The sequence below is a fragment of the Lynx rufus genome, unplaced genomic scaffold (assembly GCF_022079265.1).
Source record: "Lynx rufus isolate CCGP_SWC_20201006 ecotype Redwood Valley unplaced genomic scaffold, mLynRuf1.p SCAF_6, whole genome shotgun sequence".
Classification (NCBI taxonomy): domain Eukaryota; kingdom Metazoa; phylum Chordata; class Mammalia; order Carnivora; family Felidae; genus Lynx; species Lynx rufus.
Window position 1 is genome coordinate 109226747 of NW_025814878.1, and position 25016 is coordinate 109251762.

Genomic DNA, 25016 nt, shown 5'->3' on the forward strand with positions numbered 1-25016 from the left:
GTGGGAAGGCAACGTCTATGCCGGAGTTGGATGTTTTTACGGTGGTGGTGATGGGACTCTTATGAAGCTACTCTTGCTCTGCAGCCCTTTTGGAAAGAGGGGAGAAGAATATTCATAGTTGGCAGGGACTTCAGAGAATTTGTAGCCCTTTCTTCTCACTTACAAAGTAGCCAGTAGCCAGAGGAGAAATGATTGGCTGATACCTTGTCAGCAAGTCCGTGTCTCCCAGAGTCAAGGCTAAGGGTCCTCACACTGCTACAAGAGTGGCAGTGCCTTTAACTACTTGTTCCCACACTTTCCCTGACATCTTTCACTGGAAAGAGAATGTCCTGGAAATACCTAGATACTGCCTGCCGTTGAGTAATGCGGGTCTCCACATGGGCTGTGTCTTTGGGAGCTGATGCTAGCCTAGGTTTAGTTCTTTACCTGTATGGCAAAGTGGACTTGGTCCTTTCTGGGCTGCCTCTTTAAATTTAAACAGAGAAATCTCTCCGGACAGTCCATATTTGTAACTTCTCTCCATCTCTCTACCCATTTGTGTCTTTGTCCTTTTCTTCATCACACACTGGTAGTGAATCGTAATAATAGTAGTAGTTGTAGTAGTAATGATAGTAGTGGTAGATATTTACTGAGCATTTATTATGTGCCAGTTACCATAGTATTTGCTTTCCTTTACCTCATTTAATTCTACCAACAGCCTCCAAGGTAGCATTTTCTTATTGCCATGTTTACAGAAGAGAAAACAGAGGCTTAGAAAGAGGTTAAGTAATGTGTCAAAGCTTACACAGTAGTATATGGTGGTGCCAAGATTTGAACTCAGGCAGAGTGACTTGAGATACTCTTTACTGCCTTTCCTAAGATAAACTATCTTATAGAAATTCTATATTTCTATCAAAACTATCTAATAGAAATATAAGGTGAGTTACAAATGCAAGCCATGCTTGTAATCCAAAATTTTCTAGTAACCATGTTGAAGAATAAAAATAGGTAAAATTAATTTAAAAATTAAAAATTTATAATCTTTATTTTTCAGAGAGGGGGGAGGGAAAATATGAGTGGGGGAGAGGCAGGGAGCAAAGGGAACAGAGTATCTGAAGAAAATTAATTTAAAAATTAAAACTTTATAATGTTTGTTTATTTTTCAGAGAGAGAGAGAGAGGGAGGGAGCGAGGGAGGGAAAATATGAGTGGGGAGGGGCAGGGAGAGAAGGGAATAGAGGATCTGAAGCAGGCTCTGCACTGACAGCAGCGAGCCTAGTGCGGGACTCGAATTCACTGACTGTGAGATCATGACCTAAAGCGAAGTCAGATGCTTAACCACTGAACCACCCAGGCGATCCTAAAAATACTTTATTAAGCCCAGTATATCTCCCATATTATAATTTCAACATCTACTCAAGATAGAAAAGTAAATGAGATGTTTTACTGTGTCTTTGAAATACAGTGTATATTTTATACGTACAGTACACCTCAGTTTGGACTTGCACATTTCAGGTGCTCAATAGCCACATGTGATGAGTGGCTACCATTTTGGCTAATGCAGCTCCAGAGGTGGATGAAAGTTCCGAGCACTTTCTATTGATTTAGCCAACTAGAGAGAGAAAAAAACGTGCTGGAAATCAGCAGATGAGGCAACTGAAAGGGAAGAAAGCAGAGTAGTAATTCCTGGGTCTGACCCGTGAACAGGAACAGGTAGAGAAGAGTTTCCTCTGTTTTTTTCCCTGAAGCCAGCCAGTAAGGTATCTTTTTTCTTTCCAAATTGAGACTCAGCATTTTCCCATATTGTTACTCTTCGGCTTATTTTCATAGTGGTCCATTCCTCAAGATGCTTGGGGACTAAACAAGCATTTGTGACTGGCCCATCAGATATTGCAACATTGTTTCTATGGAAAAGACGTAAGCCTCCTGAGGTTTCCAAAAACAAGTTTTTAGAATGTTGTCTTTCATACATTGTGGGGAAGATTGGAGAGGAAATTATAGTTACCATTTGCTTTTTATGATCTTTAAGTCACAGATCAATGATCTGTTAAAGCACAGAAAGAAGAATAATGAACTTTTTTAGTTCCTATTTACGGGTAATGTTCATCACCTGTTACTTTCTTCCCACTGTACCTAGGTTCCTAGTAAGCCTTCACCAGTTGTTGAAGATTGGCTGAGAAGCAAGTATCTATAGAACTATTTGAATCATTTCCTTCATACACTTGCTTCTGGTTTGGTCCTACCCCTTATAATTAAGCAACACAGGCTCATCCTAACAAGCTAAATAATGTAGAAGTATAGAAAGAATGGACTTCCTTTGTTCGGAAAATGCAAACCTGTCTATTGGCTAAAAGCACATCAACAGGATTTTTATATTTTTGTGAATGGAAAAATAGAATAATGATAGATTAAAGATTTTAAGGGAATGTTGGCTCTCAGGTTTATACTGTTGTTCATGTTTGTTTATATTCTATAAAAGTACGTATGGCATTTACTATTGAAAAAGCTATGCATCACTAGAGACTTAGAGGACACCAAGAAAGGTGTTGTATAATAAAGTGGTTTTGTAAGTTTAAAAATATTTGAAAGAGGGGCGCCTGGGTGGCGCAGTCGGTTAAGCGTCCGACTTCAGTCAGGTCACGATCTCGCACTCCGTGAGTTCGAGCCCCGCGTCAGGCTCTGGGCTGATGGCTCAGAGCCTGTTTCTGATTCTGTGTCTCCCTCTCTCTCTGCACCTCCCCGGTTCATGCTCTGTCTCTCTCTGTCCCAAAAATAAATAAACGTTGAAAAAAAAATTAAAAAAAAATATTTGAAAGAATTTGAGAAATATGAGAAGCAGTATGCAAAGTATGATACAGGAGTGTAACCGTAGACAGTAAAGTGGAAATTAGGAAATCAAATACCTGCTGAATATTAGGGGGAGGGAAAACTTGTTGATGAAAACATTTGATTGTAAGTAGTTGAGAGATTTTTTTTAAAGCTGTTAATTTATTTTGAGAGAGCATGCTCCCCTGTGAGGGTGGGGGAGGAGCAGAGGGAGAGAGAGAAAGAGGTAGAGAGAATCTCAAGCAGGCTCCATGCTCAGTGCATAGGCCAGTGCAGGGCTTAATCCCACGAACTGTGAGATCATCACCTGAGCTGAAGTCAAGAGTCAGATGCTTAACTGACTGAGCCACGCAGGAGCCCCAAGAGATGGTTTTTTTGTTTAATTTTTTTTTTTAATCTTTATTTTTGAGAGACAGAGACAGCATGACTGGGGGAGGGGCAGAGAGAGAGGGAGACACAGTATCTGAAGCAGGCTCCAGGCTCTGAGCTGTCAGCACAGAGCCCGACGTGAGGCTCGAACTCACGAAATGTGAGATCATGAGCTGAGCTGAAGTCAGCCACTTAACAGACTGAGCCACCCAGGCGCCCTGAGAGATATTTTTAAGATGAGCACATATATTTTTATCCTTGATCCCCAAGAATGACACAGTTGTACATTTGGGTCTATAGCCTACAGCCTATGCTTGGATCATTTCAATGTAATATTTATTTATTTTTTTTTTTAATTTTTTTTCAACGTTTATTCATTTTTGGGACAGAGAGAGACAGAGCATGAACGGGGGAGGGGCAGAGAGAGAGGGAGACACAGAATTGGAAACAGGCTCCAGGCTCTGAGCCATCAGCCCAGAGCCTGATGCGGGGCTCGAACTCACGGACCGCGAGATCGTGGCCTGGCTGAAGTCGGACTCTTAACCGACTGCGCCGCCCAGGCACCCCCAATGTAATATTTATTGATTGAATGTTGTCCTTGTGGAACACCAGGGAGCAATACCTAGTTACTGTTCTCTAGGATTTTGTGTTGTAACTCATTTTCAGGTAACTCCTAAAAATCTGTTATTTACTAAATTTCTCTGTGCATCAGAATTTGCTCATTTCTACTCACGTTGCTTCTCAGTAAAGTACAAGTCAGATCTTGTGTTTTCATCCTTTTCTTAAAAGCCTTTTGATAAAAATATCTTACCACCTTTTTTAAGTTTCTACTTTTTAAAGTTTATTGAAATACCGTTTATGTAAAAGATAAATCAGTTATTGTTTTAATAGAAGGAAACACTTTAGAAGTACAATGAGTTTAAATGTAAAACTTCCTATTCTTTCCCTTGAGGGCCCCCACCCCCTCCCCTCCCCTCCCCAGAGGTTATTGCTGTTATTTCCCATTTGCTGCAGTCATGGACGTTTAGTCCCCCAGCTTTTTGCTATTACAAACAATGCTAAATTAATAACTTTTTATATATCCCTGGAAGTACAATTGTGGAGTTATAGGAAGTATATATTTTTTTTTTAATTTTTTTTTCCAACGTTTATTCATTTTTGGGACAGAGAGAGACAGAGCATGAACGGGGGAGGGGCAGAGAGAGAGGGAGACACAGAATCGGAAGCAGGCTCCAGGCTCTGAGCCATCAGCCCAGAGCCTGACGCGGGGCTCGAACTCACTGACCGCGAGATCGTGACCTGGCTGAAGTCGGACTCTTAACCGACTGCGCCACCCAGGCGCCCCAAGGAAGTATATATTTAAGAATTTGGCAGATTCTGCCAAACTAACCTCCACAAAGCTGAACCAGTTTGTTATACTTCTAACAGTATATAAGAGCATGGCTTCTACACATATGATTTAGCTATAGAATTTTAGAACTTGAAGTTATCACAGAATGTAGCCTACCCCCTCCCACTCCTTTTGCAAGGTAGAAACTGGAAATGGTTTGCCTAGATCTAACCCAGCAGAACTTATGAGTACTTCCCAGTCTTAGATCTGTGTTCCCTTGGAGGCATCTTAGTTTTAGACACATTTTATATTGTGAGGTTCTACCAGACTGTGTATCTGTTTCTATCTCTTCTCTGTTATTAATCAAAACAAACTTACTTTTCAGTCTCATATTTGCAGATATTACCCCAAGACTCCTGCCTTTGCCATCTTATCTGCATGGAACATCTTTTACTTAATATCCTTAAAAAGTGACCTTCTTCCATTATTTAAAACTCACCTTATCTACAGGGTGTATGGGTTACTTTAGATATACTCATGGTTCTGCACAGTGTTTTAAGAATCTTGTTTCCTGAACAGCAGCTAAACCCTACCTGGGTGGCCAAGTAAAACATAAGCTGCTTCTTTCTTTATAAACTTAGAGCATTTCTGCTACATTTGATCATTTTGTGTTTGTCAAATAATATAATACCGCTTCAATGAAATGAAATCTAACTTAATAGCATTAAAAACTTTATTAATCACAGTATATTTTTTTCTCTTAGAAATGACCTTCGGAAATATTGTGCTTCTAAAGTATGAATAGATTCTCCTCTTGTGTGACTATATTTATTCCTTAGGTGCCTGCATTGTAGCCTTGTTTCTCTTATAAAGGCATGGTCTTAGTATCTTTTCTTGATGGGCTATGAGAATTTGTGTCAGTGATATCCCAAGTTGGTGCTGTAGCTGAGCTGGTCACATATCAAGATTATGACTTTAGGTAAAGAAACAGCTGATGAAATTCTAAGGAACAGAGATCAGCCTTGATGCATATTTTGATCATGATAAAAGAGATAGAATTCAATATTAGATATGAATTAAATTTGGTCCATGAATGTTGTTCAAAACTGAGGATGGCAGTCTAATCATAAGCTCATCAATTATTCAGTAGCATCTTGGGGGTATTAGTGTATAGAATATAGAAGACCCATATACTATCCTTTAGAGTCTTTGTTCTAAAACAGAATGAAAAAAAAAATACAGTATTCTCTCTCTCTTTTTTTTTTTTATGGGTTTTATGCTCCCACAGCGTAAGTGAAGTTTATACATGCACCAGAAGAGGGTGAAAGACAGGGCACATATTTGCTTATTCACAGGGGTTTGTGGAAGATTTAGGGGAAGATTGTTTGGAACATGACAGGATGACAGTTTTACAGGAAAGGTCAATTTTCCTAAGCTCAAGAGACATGAACTTGAACTTTTGGCTAAGTTTTTCTGTTGCTAAATGAAGGTTGTTTGCTTGACATGTGCTGTTCGTTCCCTTATTCTTACATATGCACTATAGCTTTGGATTTGGCTATAGATTTAGTTTGGCTATACATTTGGAGCAGTGGCTGTCATTTCAGACAGTAACTCCTAGTCTGCAGGGTGATAATTACTCTGATTTTTATTCTTTTTTTTCATTGCTGTAGAGAATGCTATGTTGAAGGAATAAAGACAATGCTCATAAAACTAAAGAGAAAAGGGGGAAAAAAACAAAAGAAAGACTAGTATCAATTGTGAACATTTCCTTTAGATTATGTTCTAGAATGGCAACAAATAAACTTATAAGTCAAGATTTTTAGGTGGACTGACTTCTAAGACTTGATCTTTTTTTAAATTCACAGCTCACAGAAAGTAGCCTGGATATGGGGTTTAACAAACTGCATCAAAGTATGCACAGTAGAACATTTTTATAACATCTACAAATGAAAAGCCAATTTCCTTTACACAGACAGTAATGCAAATGTTCACAGTAGCTTTGCTACAAAGAAATTAAATTGTTGCAATTGATTATTCTACCGCTTTAATGGGAGTTCATGCTATAATGTTTATTAATTAGGAAAATATCATATAATTTAAATCTGGGCAAAATATTATAGACCCATAAGTTGCCACTGAAGAAATTAAACAGAAATGGCTTGTCCTGTATTTTCAAATATTATTACAACTAATAACCTCTGCACTCATCATGACTTATTCATTGCTTTTTGGCTCTAGGTGCATATATATTTTTTTGCTCCCAGCATACAGTTCATGCAGTCTTCAATGGACTTGGGACCAATAAGACTGAGCACCTGAAAAAGGATGTTTATATAAACTCTGAGAAGTATAAGTGATAGTCACATCTTAGAGTTGTAGCCTGTGACTTGTCATTCCCAAAAGTCATCCCATCTTTTAGATGGTTGCCTTACAGGGACTTAAACAGTAGAACAAACACGACCTGAGAGACTGAGGGAAGTTGGTAGCTGGATAATGCATGTCTTTGGGTAAACATTCAGAACTTAGGTTAATAAAATCTGATAGTAAGTTTCACCTTATGCTTTTCTGGAGCATAAGCTTAAGAAAGTACTTTGTAGGGAAGAAAGAAGAAGTTTCAGTATTTAGGGAAACTTTAAAACAACAGAAGGAAGCTCCCTTGGGTCATTTGATATTTTTGTTCTAGGATAGCTGATTTAAACGCTTTTGTTTGTTTGCAGGTATTTGGGAAAGATTGTTTTAGAGATTGGAGCCAGAGAAACTGAAGACAGAAAATAAAATTAATACTGTAAATTATATACTAGGCTGTTTTTGCCTTGGGAATCTTAGATATTTTGTGATGGAGTAATAGAATAGGTTCCCCCAACCACCACAAAATTAGATATTGCCAAACTGAGCCAGAAGCATTGCCTTATTTAGGAGAATGCTTCTCAAAAATGGCCAAGGCCACTGGTGAGCCCTGATCAAAAAATATTGGCAAGTGTCAGTTGATCTCATAGTCTTTCATTTATATATATCCTTTGGCAACTTATTAAAAACCAATCAAGTGAAGTGTTAAGGGTATGCAAAACGGCATTCATAAACCCACATTAGCATAATACTGGAGTCTAGAAAGGATTTTAATTTTTTTAATATTAGCAGTATTTTAATATATATCTGGATAAATGACACGGTGCTCTCAGTACCTTTTCAAAAAATCATTTTTTAATTCAAGTACAATTAACATACAGTGTTATTTTAGTTTCAGGTATACAATTTTATATTCTGCTAATAATTCTGGCTACTGTGTAGTCTGTAGCAACATTGCAAAGCTCCTGTTCCATGTATGAACATGCTTAAGTTAGAATTATTTTACATTTTCAGAGAGATCCATATTATCAGTGTATGTTGGGTTGGTTGTACTTTTCACAGTTGTTTCTATTCTTGTTTTTTTATTATAAATTGCTGTTCAGTTGTATCATTGTCAGCTTAGTTTGTTATAGATTTTCTCTTAACCCTGTATTGTACATGGATGCATATTTGTATTAACAATATTCTTGGTCTGTAATTTTTCAGTAATTAGAATTTAACTACATTCAGTTAAAATCTGAATTATTCTCCCTATATTAGTAAAGCAGATGTGTACGTAATCTCCAAAAGCTGGCTTGAAAAATGACACTTCATTCTATCAGCCAAGGCATATTTTACCTAATCTAAACAGGGTGTCTTGAAAAGAATTTGAGGACTGCTGGTCAGGGAAGCTAGTTGGCAGGAATCATAGAGTCATTTCTGATTTCTTCCATGTCACTGTGGCATAGCTCTTGTTAGTTCAGGCCTTTGACAGACGTTGGTTTGGATGTGCTGTTTGTTGTCTGTGCCCTTGGACTAGTGCCTAATCTTGTCTGTGTCTCAATTTCCTATCTGTAAAATAGAATTAAAAACAGTACTTTCCTAAGCTGTTCTTTGAATATTAGATAAGATGGCATGTATAAAATACTTAAGAGTCTGCCTGGCTTAAGTAAGTCCACTGTAAATCGTAACCATTATTATTAGGTAAAAGGTACTTTTCTGTGTCCTACTGCAAAATAGTTAATTTGCTACTAGATTGTAATTTTGTTTTAAACTTCTTTTTGGGTTAAAGCATTCAACCAATGTTTGTTCAACATATGTTTTAATGCCTTTTGTATGAAGGTTCGTTGTTGATTTTTTTTTTTTAAGTTTATTTATTTTGAGAGAGAGAGACAGTGTGATCAGGGAGGGGGCAGAGAGAGAGGGGGAGAGAGAGAATCCCAAGCAGGCTCTGCACTGTCAGCTCAGGGCCCAAAACGGGGTTCAATCCCACAAACCCTGAGATCATGACCTGAGCCGAAATAGAGTTGGATGCTCAACCAACTGAGTGAGCCACCCAGGCGCCCCTGGAAGTTCATTGTTAATAATAGTGTATATTTCAAATGATCTTCTTGATTATTTCAAATTTGGAGGTCACTTTTTTACTGAAACATATTTGACATATAACATCATATAGACTTAAGGTGTGTAATGTGTTAATCTGATATGTTTGCATGTTGTAATATGATTGCCATTGTAGCCATAATTACCACCTTTATCATGTTACATGATTAGCATTTCTTTTTAGTAGTTGCAATAATTAAATTCTAATGTCTTAGCAAGTTTGATGGTTATAATACAATTTGTTGTCTATATTCACTGTAGTATGCATTAGATCTCTAGGACGTATTATAAAATCTGATTACTAGGAGTAGAATTATCATAATGGGCATTTACTTGTTGTTTTGGCATTGTTCCATTATCTTCAATCAGCGGTTTCCTTGCAGGAACCTTTTTTAGTCTGTTTGTCGTTTTGTGAGCAATAATTTAATTAAAAACCAGATAACATTTGGAAAATTCACATAAGCAGTCACAAGTAAACCTGATACTTACTTGAGCAAATGAGTATACTTCCTGAGCCTTATGTCTTTGTTGAATTCCCTAGATGCTTATCTATCCTAGACAAGTGAGTGTTTTTGACATGCAGATCATGAGAGACGGCAATGTTCATCTACATATTAAAGATTACTAAAGCTTAATTTTCCCTCTCATTTTTCTAGGTTAAAAATGAATGTCAGTAGAAGCGTTAAGGCTTTCTCACCAAATTCCTATGGCTTGTATTGTACTTGCTCTGGGATGTGAACATCCCTTTTTGGAGAAAAGTAGCCAGTTGTTTGAATATTAACTTTTACTCTGATACAGGGATACAACATAATTTTCTGAGTTCCTGTTCATTTAATAACCTGTTTAGCATAGTTGTGGTTGCCTTAGTGTGGTACTTACAGAAGATGGCTGTATTTTACTTTCTGAACATCATAAAATCATGGCTTGCTAGTTCTAGAATTAGTATTATTTGTCTTCCGAAGTCCTAGCTTCCTCAGCAGACAGTGAGTTCTTCAAAGGTAGCAACTTTATCTTTTATTAATCTTTGTGTTCCTGTCACCTAGCACTGGGCCTGTATCATAGAAGAGAGCTCAATAAACCTATTTTTTTCTTCAATAAATCTTTTATCAGATGAATCATATACAGATTCAGAAACTAGTTTGTCCCTTGACAAAGTGGAGAATCAATGTGGTAATTGGTAAATGGAGTTATATACACTTCGATAAAATAATCTTGTTAAATGGTCTTGTTATAATATAGTTCTTTAGTATTCCAAACTGTGTATATCCATAAACATTTATTTACAAACGTATAAAATCATAGAGTGACAGGAATTTGGACTGGGACTGGATGTTAGAAATCATTTCATCTTTCCCAGGGAAAGACGTTTCGGGCATCCTGAAGCCAGAAAATGCCTGTGAGACACAGTTGTGCTTCTCACACGGCCCTTACTGCCCCAGTGACAGGACTCTGCAAGGTTTAGGATTAGATTTGCAGAATATCAGAATCAAGGTTACACCTACCAATATGGGCAGTCTACACCTGTTTATTCAGACTTTTGGATGACAAGGGTAGAGTATATATCAAAAGAAGTGAGGTATCCCTCCCATGAGAAAGTAGAATGTGATTTTTTTGACAGTGCTTAAGATGCAGACAGGGTATCTTTTATCTCCCCAGGCGATATTAATTTAAAGTTTAAGGAATACTACTTCAAGTTACACACCACATGGGTACCAAGAGCAGAAAGAAATTGCTAAACCATATGCTTGTAAATGCCATTGCTTTCCTCAAGAGAAAGATCATTTATATTTTGTAATTAAAGAGCAGAAGGTCTTTTTAGCCGTAAAGGCCTTTCAGCCAGGAAATAGGCGGGGCCAGCAGGGCTTCCCAGGGGGATTTATACAGCATTCAAGGACTCCTTGGCATCTCCACCTGGTGGAACTTTGCTCTTTGTCTATGTCCTGATTAAACACTGGAAAATAAACTTTAATTCTAAAAAATGTGGTGGAAAGCCCTTCTTAAAAGTTTGTAAGCAGTTCTTTCAGAAGTGAGCTTTAAGTAAAGAAACTGATATTTAGGTAAGCTTGTTTGTTTGTTTGTTTGTTTTCAGACTCCTTAAGAAGTAATTATAACATTACAGTGTTAAAAACGACACATGGTGATCTCATTTTATTGATGGACATTGTTTATTATTTTGGTTTGAACAAATGGGTGTGGGTTTCTTATTGCATAGTAAACAGTCAATAACCCTTAGAATATTAGTACTGCTGCATTTGTCGTCTTTTTTTTTTTTTTTAATGCACTTGAACCCATGAACGTTACCCAACCATGAAAAAGAGTGTTGTTTCTATACCACAATCCCATGTAAATAAATCCATATGAAGTCCTGGAACCCTCAATTAATCATAGTAATTACATGCTCTCACGAATGGTGCCATTTTCTGGTGGTGGTATTCTTGCCCTCTCTTCTAGTAGGTCTGTCCGTATTCCCTCTGCCTTCCTGTTCTCTTTCCTCCCACCTTGAAGGAACAGCTTGAGTGAATAGATTACCCTTGCCTTATCCTGTGAACGTCAGCAAATTTAGACTGGGGCTGTCAACAGGAGCAAATCTCAGAGCACTGTTTGCATCTGAAACAATGTGCCTTCAGTCTAGAAAAAGTCGAACTGAAAACCTTTACGGTGAAGACCTTTAGTTGGGATATATCAGATACAGTGCCCTAGTAGGCCATGGTACCCAGGTATCTGATAATCATTCCTGCCTTGGCGTAATGTCTGTCTTAGTGTAATGAACTTTTTGTCCTTGTCTCCAAGTTGTTAATTAATTTTCATCTGTAGAGATAATATATAGTCCCTCTGCTTACTGTTTTTAGTCGCTAAATCAGGTACTACTCGTTGTGGCAAATTAAAACACTTGCTGTCTCATACCTGAACTAATTTATTTTGTAATTTTAGTGGCCAAAGTTACTGAAATATTTGTATAAAGTTTTATCATAAATGAAAAATCTTATAAAATTTTAAACATTACAAAGGTATGTAGTGTGCTATTTAAAATTTTCACATTAATTAACCCTGATCCATTGGGTTGTTAATAACTCTTGTTAACAATTTGACGTTTGCTTTTTAAGACTTTATTTAACGGAATAACATTTTACTCTAGTACTGTTTTGCAGCTTGCCTTTTTCCACATAAATACATATATTTCAGATTTTTTTCAATGTCAATGGTATCTAAATTTATTCTTTTTAAATCATTATATACTATTCTACTCTATAGATTTACCATTATTTGTTTATCTAATTACCTTTAAATGAGCATTTACGTTTATTCCAATTTTTTACTGTTACAGAAAGTGCTGAGGTTGACATCCTTATGCATTTAATTTTGTGTTCTTGTGTGAATATCCAGGTTACTTTTTACAAATGGCTAGCCAACATCTTTTATTGAAAAAAATCCATATTTCCCACTACTGAATGGAAATGCTATGTGTGTGTGTGTGTGTGTGTGTGTGTGTACATATATTTGTAGTGAATTCCTGTGCATAGTTTATTTGTGGCCTAATGTGTTCCAGTGATCTGTCTCTAATATGACATTGTTCTCTAATTGCTCTAATTTATGATTTGCTCTCTCATCCACTAAGCTGGGCCCCCACTGTTTTTTTTTCCAGAATATATATACACACACACACACACACACACACGCACACACACACACACACACCAAATTTCATATTTATTCTTCCAGATGAACTCCTTTATCCCAACTTAATTTAAAAACTCTGTTGTGATTGTGATCAGGATTACTTTTAATTCCTGTATTAATTAGAACTGTGTTTCTCAACCTGAAACACCTCTTGATAAATATAAAATTCTTACTTCTCAGTGTCAACTTTTTTGTCTGTGCCCATTTACCAAATTATTGTTATTTAACTGTGTTATCCCTACCAAGAATGTTTTCTTGAATGTTGAGGTTTCAAAACATTTTGTGTTCACAATTTAAAGTACAATAGAATTTTTCATATGGTGATTTAGGGGTGATAGATCTCTTTAAACATTGAATCTTTCTATGTCCAAACAATGTATGTCTCTTCATTTATTTCTCGTAAATTCTTTTATAGACTTTGATAATTTACTTATTCTATGAATTTATTCCCAAGTATTGGATGGGTTTGCAATTATAAATTGCAAGTCTTTTTCTTTATATTTTCTAGCTGGTGGTTTTGGTGTGGAAGGATGCTATATATTTTCATATAATAATTTTTTGAGATTACTTTAGTGAACCTCCTTTATTTTCTTTCAGTTGATTTTATTTTTTTCAGTTGATTCCTCCTTTATTTTTTTTCAGTTGATTCTCATGGATTTTTCTTTTTTTTTAATTTGATTATTTATTTCAAAAGGAGAGATGATTTCAGAAAAAATATTTTAAAAAAACTATGTTGATGCACTCTCTGGTTCTTTAACATAGAAGCACAAAGTGCACAGAGGAGAGAGAATCCTTAGAACTATGTCTATAGTAAGAACATGTTAGGACAGACTTCTTAAAATTATGTTACAATTCGAAGATTGTTTCTTACCTCTTTTTTTTTTTTTTTTCAATATATGAAGTTTATTGTCAAATTGGTTTCCATACAACACCCAGTGCTCATCCCAAAAGGTGCCCTCCTCAATACCCATCATCCACCCTCCCCTCCCTGCCACCCCCCATCAACCCTCAGTTTGTTCTCAGTTTTTAAGAGTCTCTTATGCTTTGGCTCTCTTCCACTCTAACCTCTTTTTTTTTTCCCCCTTCCCCTCCCCCATGGGTTTCTGTTAAGTTTCTCAGGATCCACATAAGAGTGAAACCATATGGTATCTGTCTTTCTCTGTATGGCTTATTTCACTTAGCATAACACTCTCCAGTTCCATCTCATGGATTTTTCATATGGGGAATCAGATTATCTGCAAATAGTGATTATTTTGCCCCTTTGTTTTCTAATCCATTTAACTTTCACTTGGTTCGATTAATTAATTGCATTGTCTTTTGTTTCTGAAAAATGTTAATAGTGATAAGAGTAGACATCCTTGTCTTATTTCTGATCTTTCTAGGAATGGTTCTAGTGTTTTATTATTAATTAGATGCTTATATCCGTTACGGTTAAACTATGTGTATATATCAAGTTAAGGAAGTATTAGTATCCTAATAAAAGGAAATATACTTTTATTCCTATTCAATTAGAACTTTTAAAAATAAATTTAGTAGTGATTGTTTAAAAATATTTTAGCTTTTATTGAGCTAATTATATGATGATTTTTTTTCCACTTTGGCCTTTTAATTTGAGGACTTATTTTTCTTAATATTCGTCTGTCATTCTTGGAATTGACTTACTCTGTCATGAATTGTTCTGCTTAATTCTGTTTTCTATGTTTTACATAGGATTTTTGTTATTTATGATGGTTTTTGAGTTTATAGATATGATCGCATCTTCCTGTCAGGGTTAAATTGGCTTCATAAGAAGCAGCAGAAAACTACTTCTTCCCATGTGTAGGAATTGTTTAAATAACACTGGAATTATCTGATGCTTGAAATTTTGAAGAAAGCTGTCCCTAAAACTATTTGGATCTGGCATAATGGGAGGTCCAGGGTCAAGAATACATTTGGGCAGGTAAGGTAGGCTATTTTCTTGGTATTCCTCTCTCCAGGCCAAATCTAAGATTCAAGAAGTACATCAGATAGGCTTTTAAATTGCTTGTTTTCATTGCTTTTGCTAACATCATTAGATCCTCTCATTGTTTCTGGAACTATACAGAAAATGGCTAACATAGAAGGACTGAACTGCAAGGTTGGCCCTTGTCTGGCATCTAGATGGAAACTTAGATTTTAAAAGTGTTCCTGCCACCAACTGATAAGAGTGGCTCACTCTAAGCAGTTTGTACAAACAGTATGGTCTGTATTGAACTCTAGTCCTTCTGGGAGTCTGGAATTTGGATACATGCTAGGCAGGGGCTTACTATTGAAACAGCCCCCATTATAAATCCCCAGAGCATCAGGGCGCCTGGGTGGCGCAGTCGGTTAAGCGTCCGACTTCAGCCAGGTCACGATCTCGCGGTCCGTGAGTTCGAGCCCCGCGTCAGGCTCTGGGCTGATGGCTCGGAGCCTGGAGCCTGTTTCCGATTCTGTGTCTCCCTCCCTCTCTGCCCCTCCCCCGTTCATGCTCTGTCTCTCTCTGTCCCAAAAATAAATAAACGTTGAAAAAATAAAAAAAAATTAAAAAAAAAAAATCCCCAGGGCATCAAGCCTCTAACAAGCTTCCTGGTTGGCAGTATTTATCGTGCTGCCACAACTTGTTGCTGGGGGCATTAAGCATGTCCCATGTAATTCCACTGGGAGAGGACCCTTGGCAGATTATGTCTTGTTCTCAAACTTTGTCCCATATGCTTTTTCAAAACCTTTGCTAATTTTGCTTTGTATTCTTTGGCTGTAATAAATCACAGTCATGAGTTACAATCAAATGCTGAGTCACAGAGTTGATTTCATATGTCAGGCCAAGACACTGATATTAAAAGGCGGTAGCAGAGTTATAAAATATAACTTTAAAAAAAGCCTATAACCATGTCATTACAGGTGTGGAAACAGTCTAATTGAAGTTAGAAAATTTGTCAAAGATCACATATGTCGATAGTGGCAGAATAAGGTTTAAAGCTTAAGAAACAAGTCAAGAAACAGTTTTGCTCCATTAACTTTAACATTTTCCCCATTTTATTTATCAAATTAAAATCAGCAGTTTAAAAAATTAACTTTATTGGTGTATGTTTCTAAAACAGGCCTTTTAAAATGCAGGTGGGTGGGCCCAAACTATTACTTTGTAAATAATCTAGGGCATTGGGCAAAAATATTTTCAAATATTTTTTGTTTATAAGCTGTGGCATTGGTAATTTTGTAGAATCATTTGCCTCTTTGCAGTAAGATTCAAAACGGAATCAAACCCTCAATGAACTTTCTCAGCATAAATTTTGTTTGTATATTTGTGCATCAGAGTAAGCTGTGTGACCATACGACAACAGAGTCTAAATCAGTGGCTCCTTTTCGGCCTGCTCATTAAAATCAACTTCTGGAAAGTGATTCCACATTCCAGACCAATTGAATCAGAATTTCTGATGGGTAGGGTTCAAGCATCTCTCCGCACCCCTCCCCCCCGCCCCCGCCTCCCTTTTTTAAAACTCCTCATGTGATTCCAGTGTGCGTAAGCTCATTGACAATCTCTGGTCTAATTAAATTATTTCTACATGGCTAATAAAAATTGTATTTATTCCGTAGTAAGTGGATAGTCAGAAAAGCATAATTAAACCATAAATTTAGCAAAATGAAATTGTATGTATTAGAAGTACAGATCTGGAGAACCTATTAAGATATTTATAAATGTAATGTTAATGTTTATTATGTATCAGTTGAAGAATTAAAAATTTATCTTTGTGCTAGTTAACCAAAAATCAGTCATTTCTCATTAATAGTCACTTAGTCTCACTTATGACCTAGATAAAATTTTAAGAGAATATTATACCAGAGAATATAGTCACTGGTATATGCATAGCATTTGTTCAGGCAGAGAAAGAGTCTGTTTTGTTTAGAGCCACGCACCATTCCTGAAATATGGGATAGTGATGTGAGAATTCGTGTTGAAGAGGAGTGAGATTTTGAAGTCAGCTCCCAGTAGATTCCACAATTTCATGGCTAACACAGAAAATAACCATGTTATTTTGAACATTGATTGGGTAACCCAGCCAGAAATCAAAAACTAGAAAACAGTCTGATCCTTTGTCTAGAGTACAATCTTTGATCATATGTTAGAGCACGGTTTGGCAAACTATAGTCTTGAGAGTTCTATCTGTCCCTTTTCTGTAAATAATTTTATTGGAACATAGCCGTGCACATTCATTACTTACTGTCTATGGCTGTTTTTGGCTTCAGTGATCTGTACAGACACCGTATAGCTTGCAAAGCCTAAAATATTTACTAACTGACCCTTTGCAGAAAGTTTGCCATCTCCTCTATTAGACTGTTGTATCTTGCATTAAACAATTGACTCATGCATTATTTGCTGACGCTCAAGCTGAATTTGGTCTTTCATACACAGGTGACTGGAGATGATTCAGTTTTTAAGGCTTTCAAATGGAGATTGCAGTTGAAGAAGAGGAATTTGCCTTGGCAACTAGGGAACTATGCTGTTAGACCTCTGATGCTGCTACGATAAGGGGACAGGAACTTGTCCACTTACCTGGGGCAGGTGTCTCCTTGCCTCACTCATCCTCCATGTCCTTCTGTGTCGCTGTCCTTGCTGGTGCTCTGTCTGCTGGGGGTGAACATGGAGTAGCAAGTAACTGGGGAACCTGGTCTGTGAGGATCTTTCACTGCAGTATCTGGGGATTAAGGCCATTTTTTGTACACCTTGCTAATAATGGATCTAGATATGGAAGTTTAAAGATTGGAGTGGCTTAAGCTTTAATCCTGGTCCAAGTGGAGAGTTCAAGAAGGTGTGGACGTGTAGTGAAGAAGGCACATTCCCCTAGTCTCTGGTGCATTAGAAGGGTAGCAATAGAGGCTGAGCTGTCAGCCACATCTCCACCTTGGGCACCTGAATGCCAGTGAATGCTCTTACTCACTTGCTGGGTAACTTACCCTTGAAAACATTGTACCTGCAAATATTGGAGAGATTGGAGAATATAAACACTTTTAGCTTTCAAAGAACATAACTCCCCTTTCAAACAGGTAAATCTATTAATGATGTTTCAGCCCTTTGATTTTCAGTTACATCTGTAGAAAAGCATTGCATGCAAAAGCAAGGAAGTGCCTATAAATGAGATTAAATGTAATGATATTTTGGTAAGCAATCTTACCATCAGAGCTGCAAGTTTATACTAGAAATTACAGTCTTGAGAAAAATATTGGGGTTATTTTTTTTTTGAGGGAGGATTAAAATTTCATTAATGTCAGGTTATTTTTTATAAAATATTTAAGATATTTTCAGACCAAAATCCCTGAAATTATTTGAAATCTGATGACTTAGTTTATTCTGTTTGTGATATAGGTCTAGATATATGCCTGGATGACTTTTCAACTGGGTATAGTTAGTGATACCCAACCTCATTGAATAGATCTATGCTATAAAGAGGAGTTCTTCTGGTTGTTGATTTTCCTTTCCTGAGGTTCTGATAAATAAGGGGCCTGTATCTGGGCATAGTTTTCTAGAATATGATGGCTCCAAGTTCTTTTGTATTGGAAGACCTGGCATTTTTGTTTTCCTAGTGTGATAAGACATTGAAGGGAATGGAATTAATGGAGTCAGGCTCAATTACTTCCCAGAATAAATTGGTTGATAAAGATACCAGTAATGATAAAATCTCTCTCATGTGAATTTTTTTAAAGTACTTTAAATTCTTGCTTAGCTATGTTTGTGGTATGTGATTTTCTAAGTATACTTCCCTCTCCCCCACTAATTCTTATCCCTCCTTTATATAACAGATCAGCGAGTATCACCTGTTCTACAAGATGAGTAACAGTCACCCTCTTCGCCCCTTTACTGCTGTGGGCGAAATTGATCATGTGCACATTTTGTCTGAACATATTGGTGCCTTGCTGATAGGGGAAGAATATGGCGACGTCACATTTGTTGTGGAAAAGAAACGCTTTCCTGCCCACAGGGTAATTTTGGCAGCGAGGTGCCAATATTTTCGGTAAGTGTATATTACTTTTTGAAGATTCAAGTTACTTGTGGAAAACACTGGTATTTTCTACTCTATGACAAATATGTAACAAAGCATAACAATAAATTCTAGCAGTCTTTCAATTCAGCATCTATAAGAATTCCATCTTTGTAGACTTTTTGTTACTTTTTAATCACCTTTTCCTTCAGAAACCATCTGAGAATTAGCGGGATAGAAGGCTTTCCAGGCTAGACAGTCTCACACCAACCATTTTTCAAGGTCTTGAGAATATTTCTCAGGCTGAATCTTTGTTGCCCTCACCTGCTTCTCACAGTTGAACTTCAGCTGATTTATTGATTTATTGGCAGATAGGCTTCTTGTTGTGTGGGTAGACTGACCTCTGGACTTGCTAGTAAATATGTATACCTCTTAGTTTCAGACCACTGAGACTCAGGTAACCCAACAGATCTATCTCTAAGATACGCATTTGGCAATCCCATTAGATTAAAGGGAATTCATTTATTGAAAGGAAGTTTCATAGTTACATTAGAATTAAAACTAAGCAAAATATTTATGGACTAATGTAAAAAAATCCTCCTTGGGGTGCCTGGGTGTCTCATTCGGTTAGGTGTCCAACTTCAGTTTAGGTCATGATCTCATGGTTTGTGAATTTGAGCCCCACATTGGGCTCTGTGCTGACAGTTCAGAGTCTGGAGCCTGCTTCATATTCTGTGTCTCCCTCTCTCTGCCCCTCCCCTGTTTGCACAAGTTCTCTCTCTCTCCTTCTCTCTCTCTCTCTCTCTCAAAAATAAATAAACATTAAAAAAAATTTTTATTAAATCCTCCTTATACATAACTGTTGTCTGTTACTCAGACCTTTAGCTTCCAGGCTTAAGATTGTTAAGCTAAGCTCTAATGACTCTACATTTTACCTGATAATTGTTAAATGGGAATCACCACTGAATTATAGACTGAGTGATAATTTATCCTTGATAAATCCTTGGAGTCCATGGAGTCCATATCCATAAAATCATGGATTTACCTAGGAAACTTGATATCTAAAAACTAAGATGCCAAAGGCTTAGAGAAAATTTCAGTTACCTTCTAGTGAAAACTGTAGTCTGATTTTTACAATTAGAGTTAAGTAAGTCAACAAAACAGTATCTAGAGTCACACACACACACTGTTGTGAAGTGAGTCTCTTGGAAATATTTACCATTTATCTAGAACGTGTTTAGTACATTTTAAACATTTTTAGAGCATTCCATTTTGTACATATAAAATGCCACTGTCGATAAAGCCAGGAGCTTCGAAAAGAGAGCGCACACTGTCCTACTCCCCCTGCTGGTGGTCAGCTCAACCCTGACTGCTGGCCTTGGTCTAGTCATTATTCGTTACCAGCCTCTGTCCTCTGCACACTTTTCCTTTGTGTTTCTGTCCCTTTTCTTACTTTTGGTTCACTCATTACTATTAAAGTGTTTGAGAGACCATTCCTTATTAGGTCAGAACTTTTCAGCCTTATGTTTTATATTTGTTAATATTATATGCCTCTCTTCTTTCAAAAATGATTTGAGACAACTGTGTGTGGGTACCTTTAAATGTTCAGGATATTCTTAAAAGAAACTCACATACTTTTAGAAATTTGAAGATCATTTTGAATGAATGGAATGTACTCCCCTCACTTACTGAACTTGTTCTTGGTGTCTCTTTGTGGATATTAAACATTTATAATCTATGGTGGCTCACTAGGCTGAACTCAGAGTCATTACCAAAGCTGTCTTAGATTCTCATTGCAGACACTGTTCATATGCAAAGGAAATTTAGGAGAGGCCCTAGTGTTGTCATAAAGCCTATCAATTCCCACATAAAGACAAACTGTACAAGAGGGGATTTTTCACAAGTTGGGGGTTCATATTTAGTGTTCTAAGGGAGCCCCATGAAAACCACTTTTAAAGTATTGAGAATTTAGGTAAATACCATGGATCACTCTGCAGGGGGAGTAAGTCTTTGCGAGCCCTCCCTAGGAAAGTATTCTTTAATCTAGTAATTTTAAGGTCATGGTGGGGTGCTCTCTGGATTATCGAAAACCTTTAAGAGTGTTTTTAGGCAGAGTATATAACCGGGTGAAGAAGTATGCTCAGAATATTTGTGAATCTTTGCCTGGATGGTTTCAGCTGTTGCCCTGAGGCAAGCCAGAATGCCAAGGCCTGGGGAGGGTGGGAGAAGTTCCAGCAGGTATTGGAGGGAACCCTTGAAATGCTAGTCCTGCTCTGAGAATCTTAGGAGCAGGGGGAGTCTCTTTTTCCTCCCCTTATTGTCTTGTTTTCACTTTTACACATTTCCTTTCTCACTTGTACTGTTCTTTTCTGCACTCCTCCCTGGTCCTCCTCTGGCTGCCCTTTCTTTCCTGATGGATTAGAGGTTTAACTGGCTCATATTATTCCTCCTGTAGTAATAGAAGTAGAAATTCAAATTCATTGCCTGACTGGATTGTCTGGTTTTCATTTTTTAGATGAGCAGATAAGCAATAATATGGGGATTTTTTTTAATCTGAAAAATACTGAAAAGACAGGAGAAAAAAAAAAGTTAAATCACCCTTAATCCCATCACCAGTTTCATTTTTAATTTATAAAGTAACAAATGGAAGTCCTTCCCTACCAGCTATCTAATCCCATTCCCCAGAGACAACCTCTGTTAATAGTGTAAGATGAATTTCCCCTGATTTTTCTCAACATAAATAGACATATCCACATTACCTATGTGCATACACGTATAATTATGTGGTATATGCTTTTTTCCATGCAACCCATGTGGGTCTACAACTTGACTTATCTACCGTATCCTGGACATCTTCCAAGACTGTATATATTGATCTTCTTTATCTCTGTAATAGCTGTACAGAATGCATATATCCTTTTTTTTAAGTGCATTTCTGTTGATGGACATTTAAAATTTTTTTTCAACATTTTTATTGTTTCAGTATACATTCTTAAGATGTATCTTTGCTTTGCTGTATTATTTCTCTAGAATTGAGTCCTAACAGATTACTTAAATTACTTTCTCCAAAAGGGCGCCTATTTATAGGCTCAAAGCAGTGCATGAGAGAACTTGTTTTTCTATTGCTTTTGCAGCACAGAATAGTTAACAGGATTTTTAATTTCTGCCAGTCTGACAGGGGAGAATGGCACCTGAGTGTCTGTAATTGTTTTTATCTGATTATATCTTTTCCTACAGATTTTTATTTTTTAAACATCCTTATCTATCTTTAATATGTTTATACGGATTTTGCTGTTCCTTTCAAAAGAGTACTTTCATCTTTCTGTTTAATGAATGTTTATTACATATTTGAGGTCTCAAGATAATTTCATTAGTCCAATTGTTTATGGAATTAATCCAAAATAGTTTATATAAATAATTTCTCTTCCTTTAGAGAAATAAAGTGATTACTATGCATTTCTTCACCTGAATCTTTGTGTCACTAAACAAATTTACGTTTGCATAATGCTGCTAACCATCGTTTCATGATATTGTGGCAAATCTTATTGGAGGTTTTCCTTACGCATTTCTTCTCTCATGTGCAGAGCGTTACTGTATGGTGGGATGCGAGAATCTCAGCCTGAAGCAGAAATCCCTCTTCAAGACACCACTGCAGAAGCATTCACAATGCTGCTAAAATACATCTACACTGGGCGGGCAACGCTGACAGATGAGAAGGAGGAGGTGTTGCTGGACTTTCTGAGCCTAGCTCATAAATATGGATTTCCAGAGCTGGAGGACTCTACCTCTGAGTATCTCTGCACCATACTTAACATTCAGAATGTCTGCATGACTTTTGATGTTGCCAGCCTCTACTCACTTCCCAAGTTAACTTGCATGTGCTGCTTGTTTATGGACAGAAATGCTCAGGAGGTGCTCTCAAGTGAAGGCTTCCTCTCCCTTTCTAAGGTGTGTCATCATCTGCAAGAACTTCACAGGCATGCCCTGTACAATTTAGATCTGTGCTGTAAGAGTAGAGCAATAGACTGAGATTAAAAAAAGTAATAATCATCGGTCTAGAAGAGGTCATCTGTCTAGCCACCTGCCTCTGGCTACTGAGACTCTGTGTAGATCATATAAAAGAGAGGCAAATTGCTTTTGGTTTCTTTTTTAAGATTCTTCTGGTAGGTTCTATGTGTAAAAGAGACTGTGCTACAGAGTGGTATCATCAGTGTGATGATAGTCAAATAGGTTCCTTTGTGGTGTTGCATACTATGTTTTGGTTTTGTATTTTTCCAACAGAGAGTGCAACTAATAATTCCATATTATGGGAGGGAAAATTCATAAAAGAGATCTTATGTATCATTGGGTGTCTTTAAGTCACTGCTGTTTTGTTTTGTTTTGTTTTGTTTTGCTGGCTGAAAAAAATAGTCACGCTATTTTGCTCAAAATCATTCTCTGAACCCTGGTGGTTGTCTCTCCTTTCCTTTTTTGTCTTCATCCTAGAACCTGAATATTTCACATGAAAAAACCTATTTGAAAAGCTATGTATTTTGGCTTGAGTGTAAACTATGATTTTTATTATCCTACTTACTTTTTAGACGCAAGGGTCTTCAAAGGGTCACACCAAGGTTACTGGAGGTCAGTCTAGAAATCTGAGAACCAAAAATATGGGAGTGCAGTAATGCTGTGGAGCAAAAGATTTCGAATTTTAAATTCCAGCTGTATCTTACTGACTTAAAAAAATTTTTAACTTTTTTTTTTTTTTGAGAGACAGAGAGAGACAGCATGTGAACAGGGGAAGGGCAGAGAGAAAGAGGGAGACACAGAATCCAAAGTAGGCTCCAGGCTCTGAGCTGTCAGCACAGAGCCCAATGTGGAGCTCAAACCCACGAAGGCGAGATCATGACCTGAGCCGAAGTCGGACTCTCAACCGACTGAGCCACCCAGGCACCGCTGACTGATTTCTAAATGTAAACTCTCCTGAAGAAGCTGCATGGAATGACAGCTCCCCATGCTGCCATTTTTCTTCTTGTTTTATTGAAGATAGGTGCACAGAGGATGTGTTGGAAAAACTAGACATTTGGTGTAGTGGTTAAAGATGCCCATGGCTATTCATGGAGCACTTATGGGCAAGAGAGTATATGGCACGAAGGTTAAAGAAAGAAGATGGTCAAAGAGAGTTGCTGAGATATAAGTGATACCTGCAGTTCTGTAACATTTTGCTGATTGATCATACACATGGTTGAGCTCCTTGATAACTGGAATTTTTTGTTTTGTCCTTTTCAGACAGCACTTTTAAACATCGTATTAAGAGATTCATTTGCAGCTCCCGAAAAAGATATCTTCCTAGCCTTGTTAAATTGGTGTAAGCACAATTCAAAGGAGAATCATGCTGAAATCATGCAGGCTGTGCGTTTGCCTCTGATGAGCCTCACTGAACTTCTGAATGTTGTGAGGCCTTCAGGACTGTTGTCTCCTGATGCCATTCTGGATGCTATTAAAGTTCGATCTGAGAGCCGGGATATGGACCTCAATTACAGAGGCATGCTCAGTGAGTACCTGCTTATCCTGCATTCCTTAGGAAGTTTTCTCCCTCGTCTGATAGTTTCAGCTACAAAACGAGCCACAAAACTCTAGTTGCAGGTATATGTGGTGTGTGGGTCTAAGAACATACAGCTCTGTTTCCTGTTGTTCTCCTCTTAATTCCTCCAGAGACTGGTGAGCCTTTGCAGACCCCAAAGTAGTGATTTCTTGCCATTTCTGGATGGATTTCTTTAACTGTTCCCTAAAATGTCAGAAATAGACACTTTTCCAAACAGCTTCTCATGCTAAGACCTTTCGTGCCTTCCTTCATCACATCAGCACTGAGTATGTGCTACACGCTTACTATTTTAGGTCCTGTGAACATGGATATTCTAAATAATAATAGTAGCTAACACTTGTGTTACATTTCCAACATTTATGTGATTTTTCTTATTAATAAATATAATAGTGGTTAACACTTACAAGGTGCTTGTATATATCAGTAATAGTTCTACATGATCATTTTTTTAAATGTTTATTTTTGAGAGAGAGAGAGAGAGAGAGAGAGAGAGAGAGAGAGACAAGTGCAAGTGGAGGCGGGGCAGAGAGAGAGGGAGACACAGAATCCAAAGCAGGCCCCAGGCTCGGAGCTGTTAGCACAGAACTTGAGATGGGACTCAAACTCATGAATCGCGAGATACGATCTGAGCTGAAGTCAGACACTCACCCTACTGAGCCACCCAGGCGCCCCTCTACATGATCATTTAATTCTCAAAACAACCCTTTGAAGTAGCTACCATTATTGGCTCCATTTCACAAATAAGGAAACTGAAGCACAGAGAGGTTAAATAATTTGCTGAAGGTCACACAGAAAGATACAGAGCTGAGAGTCAAACCTACCAGGTAGGCTGTGTAATTAACCACTACGCT

At 37.4% G+C, this 25016-nt stretch overlaps 1 protein-coding gene across 3 annotated transcripts in view; it reads left to right on the forward strand.

Annotated features, from left to right (window-relative positions):
- The window catches only part of BTBD9 (BTB domain containing 9), a 413225-nt gene that overhangs the window by 20255 nt on the left and 367954 nt on the right, over positions 1-25016 (forward strand). For all 3 annotated transcript variants that reach the window (XM_047103281.1, XM_047103282.1, XM_047103280.1), the window contains exons 2-4: positions 18403-18614; positions 22166-22529; positions 23850-24114. In XM_047103281.1, the coding sequence (XP_046959237.1) occupies positions 18430-18614; positions 22166-22529; positions 23850-24114 (814 nt within the window). In that variant the 5' untranslated portion in view covers positions 18403-18429. The remainder of the gene's footprint in view (positions 1-18402; positions 18615-22165; positions 22530-23849; positions 24115-25016) is intronic.